Source organism: Seriola aureovittata, chromosome 11 (genome assembly GCF_021018895.1).
Source record: "Seriola aureovittata isolate HTS-2021-v1 ecotype China chromosome 11, ASM2101889v1, whole genome shotgun sequence".
Lineage (NCBI taxonomy): Eukaryota > Metazoa > Chordata > Actinopteri > Carangiformes > Carangidae > Seriola > Seriola aureovittata.
In genome coordinates this window covers 22288052-22303207 of record NC_079374.1, presented here as the reverse complement: position 1 = coordinate 22303207, position 15156 = coordinate 22288052, and the positions used below count along the sequence as shown (strand labels likewise).

General features: G+C 42.3%; 2 protein-coding genes across 3 annotated transcripts in view; one reads left to right on the top strand and one right to left on the bottom strand.

Moving 5' to 3' along the window:
• slc39a10 (solute carrier family 39 member 10) overlaps window positions 1-11624 on the top strand; it is a 28287-nt gene extending 16663 nt beyond the window's left edge. For both annotated transcript variants that reach the window (XM_056388973.1, XM_056388974.1), the window contains exons 5-11: window positions 3003-3178; window positions 3949-4113; window positions 4234-4342; window positions 4439-4759; window positions 6382-6462; window positions 8576-8766; window positions 8966-11624. In XM_056388973.1, coding sequence (XP_056244948.1) covers window positions 3003-3178; window positions 3949-4113; window positions 4234-4342; window positions 4439-4759; window positions 6382-6462; window positions 8576-8766; window positions 8966-9118 — 1196 coding nt within the window. In that variant the 3' untranslated portion in view covers window positions 9119-11624. The remainder of the gene's footprint in view (window positions 1-3002; window positions 3179-3948; window positions 4114-4233; window positions 4343-4438; window positions 4760-6381; window positions 6463-8575; window positions 8767-8965) is intronic.
• A 399-nt stretch (window positions 11625-12023) lies between these two features.
• Window positions 12024-15156, bottom strand: part of dnah7 (dynein, axonemal, heavy chain 7) — a 76161-nt gene continuing 73028 nt past the window's right edge. Inside the window, exon 66 of the mRNA XM_056388975.1 lies at window positions 12024-14168. Coding sequence (XP_056244950.1) covers window positions 13962-14168 — 207 coding nt within the window. The 3' untranslated portion in view covers window positions 12024-13961. The remainder of the gene's footprint in view (window positions 14169-15156) is intronic.

Below are 15156 nucleotides of genomic sequence, written 5' to 3'. Positions count from 1 at the left end.
AAGTTCAAGCGTGAGATTGGAGGAATCCCCTAACTGCACTCACTCTTAAATCGTTAATTATTAAACGCACACGCCCCTCTGGAGACACCTGTATCACGTGTGCCTCAGGCAGTGTGCCACTGCGGAAAACAGTCATAAAAATGGTAATGACCACGAGGAAGACAGCACGAACAAGTCAAGAGGGCAGGAATGGCTCCTCATTAGTGGAGGACTAGAGGCGCTAGTTTCCCTGCATTGGTGCACCAAGACTCAACCACAGACATTGCCACATGCTGCGGAGCTACCTCTCATTTACCTCCTGCCGGCATCCATGGGGGAGCACAGAAAATTTGCAATTGGTTTCTCTCTGGTCCCCACACCCCTCTCATTGTGCACTGTGCCAATTAGGAGAGCCTAAGCAACACCCTGGGCCATTTTTCTGAGCCATGGCTCAAAAGAGATGCGTAATTGGAGAGAAGACACAGACCAGTGGGTCTCCTTCTCCTCTCTTCTGTTCCCTCATCACCAGCCTCTATCTCTCCGCCTCAAACCTGTGCCCACCTCCACGCACACAAAACCACAACTGCACAAAGGTAATGAGACAGAGAAGTAGATGAGCTGCGCGAGTGCGAAGGACCTGATGTGCTGTCGGGCTGATATACAGCTGCCTTTCAGGGTTACACGCTGTTCCGCCTGATGCAACAAATAAGAAAGCAGTCGACTGTAGCATCTTTACTTTTGTAAGGCACATTGAAAATGGCTGTAACAGTAAAACAAGAAATTGAGGGTTGTTAAAGACATTTTCAACTGTGATGAGAAAATGAATTTAGCCCGTCCATGTAGTCCTTCCTAATGATGCGGCTTTCCCCATAACGCGTACAGCCGATAAACGGGCACTTCAAAGCTGTAGCAGAGATGACTGACTGTTGTCTACTGCTCTGTGTATGAAGCTGAGAGCATTCTTGAGCTTTTATGGAGAGTGAGGTTACATATCGGCCAATGATCAACAGCAATAACATCATATCTACAATGCTATAACATTGTTGTTATCAAGTTCTGTGGTTTAAAATGTTTTTATTCATCTCTCTGACAGAACAGGAAGAGACTGTTGGTTATTTTAATGCTGTGGGGCCACATTCCAGGACTTTGTCACTTATACCTTTGATTTTACCATCAAAGGGTTCAACAGAAATACACACTCTTCATTCTAATTCTTACTCAGGACAACACAAAATTTGCTGTTTATATATATATATATATACATACATACATATACATCGTTGTATGGATACAGCAGATTTTGTGTGTATGTATGTATATGTATATATATATATATATATATATATATATATATATATGTATATATATATATATATATATATGTATGTATATATATATATATATATATCTGATTTTTGTTCTGGTTCAGAGGGCACATGAACCTGCGATGAGAGATTGAGTCTGTGGAGCAAACTTCCCAAAAGCTAAAGACAAGCGACTGTGTAATCAGCACTACAAGATCAGTGTTGCCTCTTCACTTAAAATATTTCCCTCAGCAGGACCTTCAGCCTCCTGTTTTCTTTTTTTTAAAGTATATTTTTTTGTGCCTTTATTGGATAGTGTAGTAGAGAGACACAGGAAACGGGGAGGCAGAGAGAGGGGGAATGACATGCAGTAAAGGGCCGTCCGATGTGGGATTCGAACCAGGGCCAACTGCAGGGAGGACTGTAGCCTCTACACACAGGGCGCCTGCTTAGACCACTAGGCCACACGACGCCCCGCAGCCTCCTGTTTCTGATTGCCACGATTGCAGTCTGAGCCTGGAGACAGTTTTTTGTAATGTGTTTTTTTTTTTTTTATCATGCAGCTGGGTAACGGGACAGTAACAGCTTGATTCAGTCTCTCTAAAGTCTGCTCCATCAGGCAGAAGACGTGTTTCAGATCATCTCTCCACAAGTGACACCACTTGGGGTCGATTAGATGAGGAGAGGAAGAGTGTCTGCCAGTGTGTTTTTACTGTTATTAGTAATTTTCCTCTTTAGCTAAGTCGTTTTGTGCATGAGAACTGAGATCTATTATTGCTCAGTAGTTTTTAATACGATGACAAGTTGAGATAATTATACCATATTGGTATATTTATATTGTCATATTGTTATAGATAGTAAAATACACTTAAAACCCTTTGACTCTAAAAACAGAACAAATAAATTCCATGGATATAAACCTAAGAATCCGTGAGGAACAAATATTTGCTGTACCTCTCAGTGCTATATTTACAGAGCAGTAGATGAGTGTGTTGTGACATGCTTCTTCTGAAATGCTAAACAGAAGTCAGTTGTCTGTAAGTTGTGCATTACTTGCACACTGTGTTTTAGTCAGTGGACTACCTACAGTACAGCTGAATGTCAGCAGTGAAGGACCCACAACCACTTTAGCAAACACACCACCAGCTTTGCTGTTACACTGAATTTCATACCACATTAAACATTTTGTCCTCTGTGACGAAAGAATTATAAACTTTTTCTTCTCTGTCTTGTGCTGTTTTGAGACACGTCCTGGACTGACAGCCAGACTGACACTTTAAGTGATAGTGTACCTTTCTGACTTCTTCTCTTCTGCTTCATGTCGTGTGTCCATGGCCTTGAATGAAAAATGAGGCGAGTCGAATTCTGCTGAAATGTCACTTTATGTTTCTCGCTGTCGGCTTCATGTGTCATCACAAGGACGCTGCGGATTGAAAACCTCTGGAGCATAGTTTCCTTTACATGTGAACAGGATGGGAAAATATATTTAGCCGGCAGTTGAATGATGCTGTTAGCATGGTCTTTATTCTAAACAATGGAGCTGGCTGACTAAAGTTGTGACAGCATTTGATCCGACCAGACAGTCCTTAGTCCTACTACATATCAAAAACATCATGTGGCTACCAGGCACTGGGATCCTGTTGCTTTTGTAAAGTACATGTGAAGCGAACACTTACCTTTCATCCTTTTCCCGTTGTCTTTGTCTGTCTCCGTTTCCAGTCTGGGTCTGGGTCTGGGGCTTTGTGTCCATCACCATCATCAGCCTGCTGTCTCTGCTGGGCGTGGTCCTCGTGCCTATCCTCAACCAAGGCTGCTTCAAGTTTCTGCTCACCTTCCTGGTGGCGCTGGCAGTGGGCACGCTCAGTGGCGACGCTCTCCTTCACCTGCTGCCTCACGTGAGTACACCACAGAGAGCCAGAAGAACAGTTGTGCACAGTGGAGTAAAAACCTTTAGTGGAGCTGTTGAATGTGATGAGTTCTGTCTTTTACCTTATCAAATTTGTGGTCTTGTCTTTTCCTTCCTCTGGACTAACCTGCAACTGTGGGTGTTGTTGTTGAAAATATGACAAAATTTTGACTTATGACCTCCAGAGATGACATGTTACGGCTGCATCACGTCACACATCACAACATCATACCCAACTTTGATTAAGATGTTCATCCAACATTACATAGACTAGAATCTCATATTAGTTGTTTTTCCTGCAGTTATATCAATATATGCTTCATATGGATATGAATTATAAAAATCTTAAGAGCTCAGGAAGGATAAAGTAACCAGGTGAACTGATACACAGCTGTGGTGGTCCTGTAAGATGCTTGAATGTAGTTCACATACATGTTGAATTGTAGTTCTAATTCAGGGATCAACCTAAAAATGAATAATTTCCTCAACTGTAATTCTTTACAGTTAAGGAACTGCTGAGCTATAATTATTTCACAGTTCAGGTAATGTAATCATTGTACTTTTTATAAGGGATTTTTGTGATTATCAACCATCCTCTGCTTCACCCTTACTGCTCATTCTGTTCTTCTATTCAGCGTTCTTCCTCTCACTGAGAAGAGCCAGTAGGAGTTTGATCTGTCAGAGGAGAAGATGAAAATCTACTTATGTCCTGATAAATGCGCCGTCTCTCAGTCGTCTTTTGTTCCTCTCTGTGTTCAGTCTCAAGGGCAGCACGACCACAGCGAGCCAGGGACAAGCCACGACACCAATCTGGTAACAGAGTTTGATGGAGTCTGGAAAGGCCTAACAGCTCTAGCCGGCATCTACCTCCTCTTCATCATCGAACACTGTATCGGCATGTTTAAACATTACAAAGACCAAAGGGTAAGATGAACATGACCCTGCTGTATGGACAAGGCTGAACCTCACAGTTATTATCAGACACTAATTCTCCCAAGCAGTTTTTTTTTTGGGTTGTGCATGAACTTGTCTCTCTGCTCACAGGGCATGAAGAAGGTGAGTGAGGAGGGGAAGATTGGCAGGAAGTTGTCAGATCACAAGTTAAATCGGCGCTCAGATGCAGAGTGGCTGCACCTGAAGCCACTCAATGAAGGTAAGAAGTGTGCAGGTTACGGCTCACAGCCTGGCTGAAACTGGCTTTGTCTATGAGGGCTGTTACTGGAACATCTCCTCTGTCTCTCTCTCACAGACCCCGACAGCACGGCCATCTCCTGTGACAACGGTCACAACGACACACAGCTCACGGAGCTCCAGACACCCGACTCCCCCACTAACAGGACGCCGCTGGCAGCCACAAACTCCCAACAGGACCACCACTCACCCACCAAGGAGAACGGACGCAAGGCCAAGCAGCACAGTCACGGGCACAGCCACTCACATGGCCATGGGCACTCTCATGGTGGGAACTGCCACTCCGACCAGGAGATGAAGGACGCTGGTATAGCCAGCATCGCCTGGATGGTCATCATGGGCGATGGCATGCATAACTTCAGTGACGGCCTGGCCATAGGTAACAGGGTTTGAGTTTGTATCTTATCTGTACTGTGTCCGCTGTGAGGAAACTTACTGACACTAACTCATCAGCAGCTGGAGTTACATCTGTTGTTATGGAAACAGGTTTGGTTGTTTTCATGCCGCCAAAGTATGGAATTTCAATCATATGATAACAGACAACAGAGACAGGGGTTAACCTTATTGATCCTTGATTGGATGATCCTTGATTGGATGATACTATCAGCAAACTATAGTTAACATCAAATCAATGTCCCACCTCACAGGCAGCCATGGCTTTCCATGTTTATCATCATGGGCAACAGTCGACCTCTCACATCAGAGAGAAAGTGAGACAATTATGGTTTAAAAATGGACGAAACTATATCATGACAAGTAAATAAATCGGTCAAAAAATGAGTGGCCAATCACAGACAATTCTGTCATTTCCTCTCTCAATGAAATTAATAAAAACTGCACTGTAATATAGAGTATATTCAGTTAATAGTTCATAGCCCCAAATAAAAAGAAACAGCAAAACAGCTGATATTAACTGTTCAGGTGTTAGTATGACATAGAAGTGATGGAAAAAAATCACTGAGTTTGATCCTTTTTGGATGGTTTGACACATTTTCCTTCAGTATTTTTTATTTTTTACTTCATTAACAGAACAGCCAGACATTAAAGTGGAATTTACGAATTAAAGGAATTAATTGGCAAAATTAAATATTGGCAGAATAAATAGTAGCGTTTATGATAGAGCAGTAGTGGGAGGGCCTGCTGATTCTGGGAGTGTTTTTCCCCGTTCTGTATTCCAATTTCATGTTTTTAATTGTATTAAAAAACAGAAACACAGTACTCTAAAGGAGAATGTAACAACCCTGTTATGACCAACAGTTTCAATTATTTTATCTTTGTTTCTGAGAAATGTTTTTTTTCTTTCTCTCATTTTGTTGTGGCTCAAAATACTACAATACCCTTGTGCCTCAGGTGCTGTTGCCATGGAGAAGAAGCCAGAATTTAAATGTGAACTTACTAAAGCTACAGATTGTGTTTTCACTTCTCTCCTGACTGTAAGCTGCAGCTCTGCTCTGCTGTCAGCGCCTCACATAACAGATTCTCACTGAAATGCACCTTCAGAGTTTGTTCGTAACTTCTCCTGTAGAAGCTCCAACTGTGCATCATGTAACTCGGAAAAACGAACGGGAGAAAAAAAAAAAGCTCCTGTCACTTTGCAACTCCATTGAACTTTGTTACCACCGCCAGACATCTCAGATATTATAGATTAATTGAAAGGAAAGTGGCAGTTCAGTCTGATGATAAAGCTGGTTTTGTGTTGCATTGTGTTGAGGGTTCACAGGTTGTGACTGGTTAATGGTTAATGGTTAATGTAAACATTATGTTGCTACCACATTTACCGCAAAATTCTGTTCCTCCACAAATTCCAAGGTCAGAAAGACCAGAAAGTTCAATATTTTGGGAAGTTCACTAACTCACTTTTGATACCACTCTCTGTAAACATGAAGCTACAGCTAGCAGTCAGTTAGCCTAGCTTAGCATAAAGACTGGAAACAGGGAGAGATAGGAGGCGAGTGTTGAAAGTTTCCATACTTTTCTCTGACACTGATCTCATCTCTACAGGTGCAGCGTTCAGTGCGAACCTGACAGGAGGCATCAGCACATCAGTGGCTGTTTTCTGCCACGAATTACCTCATGAGCTTGGTAAGTCGCACGCACCAAGAGAAAGTGTTAAACAAAACAAGTCATTTACTCATTACACACTGCACACTTAATTTATTCAACGAGAACAAAGCTGTTTTTGGGAAGGCTGGGCAGTTAATTCACCGCACAGAAACTTTAATATGACTGAGTCTCACAATCAACTGTCCCCTGAAACCTGTTAAAAACCCAGTGGTGTCAATAATCATCACTCTTCTCTTCTCTGCAGAAAAATGTACTTTTTTCTGCCAGATTAATGGCTTTTGTCTGACAGCAGTGAAATGGCCTGTCAATGTGTCTGTCAGTGAAGATGATGCAGCGCGCCTGGCACACATTGTTCAATACAGTCAGACTCAAAGATGGTACAGCTGCTGGTGCATTCATTTGCATTCAAACGCGTTCTCTCCGAGGACCCTTTTGATTCAGTTTGATTCAGCAACAGCGAACAGTTTTGTTTAGAGCTATGCTTTTTTTTTTTTTTTTTTTACTCCTCTGCCCGTTTGTTTATAGTGAGAGGATGGGGGGTGAAACACACAGACAATGGGGCCATCCATTGCAGATCAGTACTAATGATGTGTCTCGTCATGGCGCAGTTTCCATGCCTCGTTTGTGCGCTTGAAGAATAGAGTAGTGTCAATTATGGCAGAGTGTGAACTGGTGAATAATGGCCCACATTTGTCTGCCCGCCCCCCCTTGTCTTGACCAGCGGCTTTCTGTTCTGCTGTTGTGTTTAGTGGGAATATGTGAAGAAAAGGGACGAAGCACATTTGGGTTTAACTAATGTGGCAAAAATCTGCTTTATAGTCTGCGATGTTTGGCACTTAGCAGTTTGAAGTGCCAAGAAATCTGCTGTTTAGGCTTCGGGATCATATAGAATAAGAGCTTGAGCTTTGATTTGAACATTTCTGTGATTTATGGTTATTTTTACTCACTTGTACTCGAGTTTCCAGATGGTTAACTGCACCACGAGTCCCGTCCAAGCGGCATGTGAACATTTGCGAGATCGTTCTCTTTTTTTTTACCCCCTCAGTGCAATTTCACATTTCCTGTTGATTCAGAGCCAATTTTTGAGGAGCACTTGTTGTCGTGCCTTCACCCCCATCGGGCCGCTTGTCAGACAAACCCAGCAGTTTGACGAGTGCACCTCTCAGCTCCTCCTGAACACAAAAGCCGTCCCCCGACTGGCAGCTGGATGGAAAGATGATGATTATGAGGCATCTTTAACCACCCAGAGTGAAGCTAATTGGCAGTGATGGGTGTGTTAATTGCGGTAGATGAGGCGGTGGCAGGCGTGTCTGAGCGTCTGAAGAACTGGAACTGGGGAGGCAGGAAACCGCACAGTGAGTTGAAGAGGCAAAAAAAAAAAGGCCATTGAAGTGAGGTGTGTGCCGACTGTCTTTCTTTAACTTCACCCTCTTTTTATCGTGCTTTGATTGATGGATGAGAGCAGAGTGGTAATATATTCATTGTGGTAATTAGCGAGGAAAAGAGGACGCTTGTTACACAGCGCAGGAAATGTAGGCCACCCCCTTCTCAGTATTCATCTCTCTTTCCAAATCCAGGGCGTTTCCGCTGAGACTTGGGCCTCTTCCCGCATTTGGCCCGGCAATGATTGAAGAGGGTAGAGAGGCTACAGCATGCATATGTAATCATAAGTGTATCAGGGGGGAGTTAAAGATATATTTCTTCGAAAGAGCAGCTCCTGGTCTGTTTCTCGCCTACTTGAAGACAGATAGCGGTGGCAGATGCGTGGAGGGAGTTTGTTTTGAACAGGTTCACCTCATCACCGAAGGCACAGTCAGAATTGACTGAAAAAAAAAAAAAATAAAACACACAGCGTGACATGTGCCAAGCCTTTCACCCAGGGGTTTATGTGCAGCAAAGTGCACGTCACTCTGCAAACTGTAAACAGGAATTGGACACAGCGCTGTCAGCGCTGCAGCTTTACACTTTATGTGGCTTTTACATTTCGTAAACAACTTGTGAGCCCAGCGGAATCGCTGACGAGCGTCAAATGTTGGGATGCAGTTTTGCACACAGTGTCAGAATAAGAGATGGATATATGGAAATTGCTGTAATGGTCTTTAAATGAGTGTGTGTCTCCACTGGCTGACAGGTGACTTTGCGGTGCTGCTGAAAGCTGGGATGACAGTGAAGCAGGCCATTGTCTACAATCTGCTGTCCGCCCTCATGGCCTACGTTGGCATGATGATTGGCACAGTTGTGGGCCAGTACACACACAATGTCACCAACTGGATCTTCGCCATCACAGCTGGCATGTTCCTTTATGTGGCTCTGGTGGATATGGTAAGTTGGCACAGTGCATTTAACAGCCCCAGAGTGATAATTGCCCCCCCTCTTCCTCCCGCCAACAGCATTAGCTTAACTTTCACTTTCACCTCTCCCACACGGGCTCTCAGCCCTCTTCTCTCTGCCTCCTGATCTGCAATGCTAATTCCTGGAAGTCCTTCTCTGATCCCAACTGGTTACTTTGTCTCTTTCGTAGCTGCCAGAAATGCTTCACGGGGACAGCGAGGACCACAAGCGTTGCCAGCTGGGACACTTTATCCTGCAGAACCTGGGCATGCTGACCGGGTTCGGCATCATGCTGCTCATCGCCATCTTCGAAGATCGCATCGTTTTTGATTTTGGCTTTTAGTAGAGGAGAGAGGGACGGGGGAGCTGGATGTTTCAGTATTGTTCTTCTTGGCCTTAACATGCTTCGTTTGCAGTGTATCGGCCCAGTCTTGCATGCAGTGTGAGTCTCGTTCATGGCTCGTGCCTCCGCTCCGAACATGCAACGGTAGTTTATGCATATCTCATGACTCTGCTAGTGATGTTTACTCTCTGCTCCACTGTCACCTCTCCTCTGTCAGCCCCAATTTGTCTGCTCCTCGAGCAGCAACAAAAAAAAAAGGCTGAATGAAAGAAGAGCGAGGCTGCACTCCATCCAGAAAACACCACCCCTGCTCTCGACCAGTTAACTCCATCTAAAAAAGAAGGGCTGTAGATACAGAGGAGGTTTAGGACCCACGGTGGTGCAGAGACGCAGCTGTCACAGCCTAGCAGCTCGCCACCTATCCATCATCACCTGTTGTTAAACGTGTTGTCGTCGTACCCCTCCCACGTCTTCGTCTCTTATCCACCCTGTGCTGTGTCCCGTCATCCATGCCTCCTACATCTGTGGTGTGAGTGTCCCATCCGCCATCCATCACCAGCTGTGGATGTCATCACGCCGTGTATCAAACATCTCGTGTCTCTGTGTGCCAAGCCCTGGCCACTGGAGCAGCACCACAGCTGCTGTAGCACAGTGTAAAGAGACGCAGAGCCTGGTCTAGCTCGCTCCAACATCTGGAATTAACCCTTTAGCTCACATTGCTTCACCTGCGAAAATGTTTCCACAGCTTTTAAGCTGCGGTGTCAAAACAGAAACATGTTCCCCTGACTACATGTGGGAGATGATCTAAATGACTCAGTGTTATTATTCAATTGCAACTTTATCCATTTGTTAATTTTGAGTTATTTTTAATTGTCAAATTAGATTGTTGGACTAATTAAACCTAATGTAGTTCATAGTAAAAACTAATGCAGCTGCCAAAGCCTTTACAAATTAGCATTTACAGTAATAATGTTTTTTTCTTTAGAAACTAGAAATCACAAGTGTCTGACTAGTTTTTTTAAGGGTTTGACAATCTGTAGCCAAATGAGACATATCCTTAGGCGTTTATACTTTATCTCTCTTTACAAGAATCAGCAGCTTCAAAATGTGAAAACTAGTTATTATTCTTCATCAGAAAGTGTTGTAGTTTACTAGATTCATTTAGGGTGCCTCTTTGAGTTCCTAAAAGGTGCTTTGTCTGATGGGACTGCCCTGCAGTGGACATTTAATTACAGTAGGAGGTTGAGTTGTCGCACTAATGCAGATTTCTTGAAGTACTGTAAATACATGAGGTCTTTATAGTGTCAGTAGCTGAGCAGAGCAGCTTAAAGCAAACGTTTGTTCCTGCTAATAGTTTTGAAGAATCACTGAACCTCCTGACAATCGCAGACAGACCAAGCAAAAGACAGTACTCTTGTTTCACAGCAAGATGATGTACAGTGTGCTTTCATATGAGCATTCCCTGCACTTGTAGTGGATGATAAACCCAGGTTGTCAAACCAGAGGATCATTATTATTATTATTATTATTATTATTAATATTTTTACAAGCATTCCTCATGTATGTTTGGGTGTGAACATTAAAGTCTGGTGACTGTGCCAAAACTAGCCCTAGTGTGGAATTTCAGTGGCTGGTGCTTGACACCTCCCCGCCCCTGCCCCAACCCCCGACATTCCATTGGCTGTTCTGCTGCTCACATGCTAAGCTAGCTAGCTAGCCCTAGCTTCAGCTGCTGGAGCACACAGATGATGTGTGTGGCTTCATTTATCCTGTCACTGTGTGACATCCATCGTCTATGTCTTAACTGGCTGTAAGTCATCGTCAGTCATATTGAGCTCATGTTATTGATCTGACTGATTCATGCATGAAGCATGAGTGAAACGGTACAGACGTCGTGTTGAGTGTAAAATTATTTTCATTCTTTGTACTGCAAAGTTAAAATATTGACAACCTTTGTTACTTTTAAAATGAAGCGAGTGTGAAGGTAATGAGACGTTGTTTGGGGTGTAGTGTAACTAGTGTTACGAGCCTTTTTTTGTTAGCTAAAAGCAAATATGCAGGTGGCAGAATATAGCTCATCATCTTCTATATCTTTTTACAAGAATTTTTTTATTCCATCTTGTGTTCATATTTAAATTTAGTGCAAAAAAAAATAAAACGACTTGAATGTAATTTCACTCTGTTCTAACATCAAATAAGCTAATCATCATCTGCTCTTTAAAACAGGAGTTCATACTATTCAGTCATTTCTAAACTGTCCTGTCATGTATTTGATAAGAGTTAGTGACACTTATGACTCTATGCCCCAAATACAAAGTTTCTTCACTGTTAATTGGGCAAAGAAAATTGTCCATAAAATGAAAGTCTATGATTGTTCTCTTTTTTGCTTTGTTGTCTGTATATTTGTTTAGTAATCTGGATATGAAATGTAAAATGTGACATCCGTGCTGTTTGCCTGTCTGTGCATTCTCCCCTTTACGAAAAGAAAATAAAAACTCTGAAAAGATCCCTGACTCTTGATCTCTGAAGGGTTTTGGTATCATGTCGGAGAGACAACAGCAAATCCACAGCAGCATCACAAAACTGTCAGTATCACTCTTCTGCCTCTATTCGTCTCCTTTTTCAGTTTGCAGTTCCCAGATCAGCAGGTTTGGTAGCACTGATTCTTAAATATATGCGAAAGCGCAGTGCATGGAGCGTAGATTTAGAAACTAAATGTATGAGGTGCAGGTGCGACACTGCAGTGCCCTGGCTGCTGTAAGAGCTGTTGCTAACTCTGCATAATGAAGTTACCAGCGTGGTCTGAATGTATTTCTGCAATCAGAAATAAATTGTTGGGAATGTGGCTTCTACAGTGTTTGGGTGCATTTATACCTGCTGACTGTTGAGTCCACAAGAATGTCACCAAATGTATTTGGACAGTTTTTTTCATTTTTACTCTTCGGGCTCTGAACTTGAGCACATTCAATTTTAGTTAAAGTACAACATACAAGTTAATCAAGTTGAGTAAAATATTAAAAATAACAATAATAGTAAGTTGCAAATCCCCATTATCCTCACTCCCCACCCCACATCACTAAAATTAGTCAATTCATTGAAATATCAAATATGTACATGGACCCATGTCTGCATATACACACACATACATATACATACACACCCATACCTATATATAGAGGCATATATACGCACATATATATATATATATATTTATGCACATACGGATGCACCTACATGGGTATAACGCATAACGAATACCAGTAGTTCATGTAACTAAACTGTTGAGTGCAGCTTCCTTCCTCTCTTGCTTGCTGTGGTGTCTCTCTGCCTTTGAATGCAGCTCAGTCAGACCGAGATATTTTACAATGATTATAGACTCTTCCGTTAGCGTTAGTCTAGTCTTCATTTTCATATTATGCTCATAGATTAGTCTAATGGAAGTAAGACCGTTTCACACAAATAAAGACTGAATCATTTTAAGTAAAAAAAAATTGACACCTTACCCGCAGGCTAACTCAGGCCTAAGACCAATGTTGCCAGGGTAACAATCACACCTACGGTGACCAGCACAGAACAGCTAAAAATAGGAAAACATGGCTCATAATTTGTGGCTTGCTAACATTGTTATGCAGAGAGTGATGAGAAGGGAAATAGTTTTTAGAGACTGCAGCCATTTCTTTTCCCATATCACTTAAAAAAATAGTTTCACTCTTTGCTGAATTTCCCAAGTGAAACGTCCTTGTAACTGCTGAATTCTTCCAAAAGACAAACCTTTTCTGCTGGGGTAAACGGAGCTGAGAAGTTGGATGCGTTTCCTAGGTCGGCAATTTTTATTTTGAAAAAAGTCTTAATTTACCGAGAATTAAACTGCTTGTGCAACGGAGGAATTTAGATAGACTCAGTCTATCAGAAGTCTGACTACTTGTTCTATCTAAGCCAGTTAAATAATGATGAAATGTTGTCCAATGAGTTTAGATGTATTTGACTGAATCTGAGCCTGAAGAATGTCCCACTATATCTCTGTATTGCTTCTGTCAGCAGTGAAATCAATAAATGCCAATGTGCTAGTTCCATTGTAGCCATACATGCCCAAGTCATTACAGAACCAGCACCATGTTTGACAGATGAGGTGCGTCATGGGTCATGAGCTGTTTCTTTTTTCCTCCACAGTTTCCTCTTTCCATCATCTGGATAGAAGTTGATTTTTGTTTCATCAGTCCATAGAACTTTGTTCCTGGTTTCTTTTTGTATGTTTCTGTGAACCACAACCTGACCTCTGCAATGAGCCCTCTGAGGTTCTGGTCATTAAGTCTTCTCTTCATCATCGACAAGGGAACCTGTCCGTCTACATCCTGTAGAGCGTCGTTGACTTGCTGTACAGTCATGAAGTGGTTTTTCTTCACCATGAAAATGATTTTCTGCTCATCCACAAGATTTTGATAGAGTTTTGCTTTTTGTTGAGCCTCATTATTATCCTCTTCACTTGCATACTCCTCATACTGACAGACAATCCGCCTCAATCTAAAATGGTAACTCTCAACTCTGAGCAACATGTGAGCTCTTTTGTGCTTGAACTAACGTAAAAACACACAGCTGCGCACGAAACATTTAGCTGTTGAGTTCAAATGACTTGTGTTCAAGTGCAAAACTACTTTTGAACACTTAAACTTTGGGTGCTATGTTTTTATTGTTTCTAATCGAATTATTCTTACCTGCCATAGTTGTATTCCTGTAGATCCCTGCATAAAAAGGCACAAGAGACAGTGTGTTTTTTCATTTTTGTAATCACAGTTACAGAGTTTGTATTGAACAGAGGTGTAAAACTAAACAGAGACAACAGAGACTAGGAGCTGAGCTGGCAGAGCAGCGCGACCCCTCGTCTGATCCAGTGCTCGGCGGGCACGTTGGTGTTGAGCACCATGGCGATGACATAATTGGTGGAATGTCCAGTGGTGGACAGGGTGCCGCGCCGCTCGCTGGTCTTGTAGACTGGCACCACATAACACATCCTCTGGGGGATGTCTTGTCGCTTAATGGGCCTCAACCACATCTGACAGAGAGAGGACGGAGCACAGAGAGGCGTTACAGAGGGGCCGTCGGGGGCCAACAAGGCCAAATGATGGGATTTAAAATTTAAGATGTGGCTGCCATGTTTGCCTACTTATTTCTCCATTAGCCACTTTTGGCAAAAAGTCTGTGTCATTTAGACGTTGCTTTCCTTTCAAAATATCTGACTGGAACAAAAAACTGGCAACAAAATGAACTGTCCTGATTACAGGACAAATGCATGATATCGGACGTGGTTGTATTCAAAGAAAATGATCAGATTATATTCAAGGTCAGGACAGATAAACATGTAACACAGTAGAAACTAACCTGGATCTCGATTTGTTATCCAAACATTAACTTACAAATTATAACTTTGGGGACATAAACTTATAAAACAATTGCATTAACAAGGAATATTCCCTTTGGGCTATTAACAAGTCTTGGTTATGCAAAAGGGATAAACTGGGCCACTCAAAAAACATCTTACAAGGAAAAAAAAAAAAAAAAAAAACAAGAAACAAAAACAGTTTGTTGAGTTGCAGCCAGAAGAGTACTGATCTGGTTCCATAACGGGCGCCTCTATGAAGATTTGCATTTCAAAGCCAGTCACGGCCTCTGTTGTGTTTTTTCCCCAACAAATAATAAACACATTTTTAATTAAGTTCTGGTCTTGTCAAAAACTGATTCTGTTAATAACTTGCCCTGAAATGTCTGAATATTAAAAAGTCAGTCTTGTGCATTATTCATAATCACTTGAATGCATAGTGAAGAAGACACAACAGAGGCAGAAAAAGAATAAGAAAACAAGGAAAACTTGAGCGGTCCTCGCTCTTAGCCACTGGCACTCTGCTTCCATCACTCTGTCAGTCTACTTTCATATAGCATATCAAACTCAATTAATATAAGGATGAGAGAAGCAGCCAGGCTTCCTACAGGCACAATGTGAGAAAGTGCTGAAGCTGCTCTGTGCTGAGTCCAGAGAACAAGGA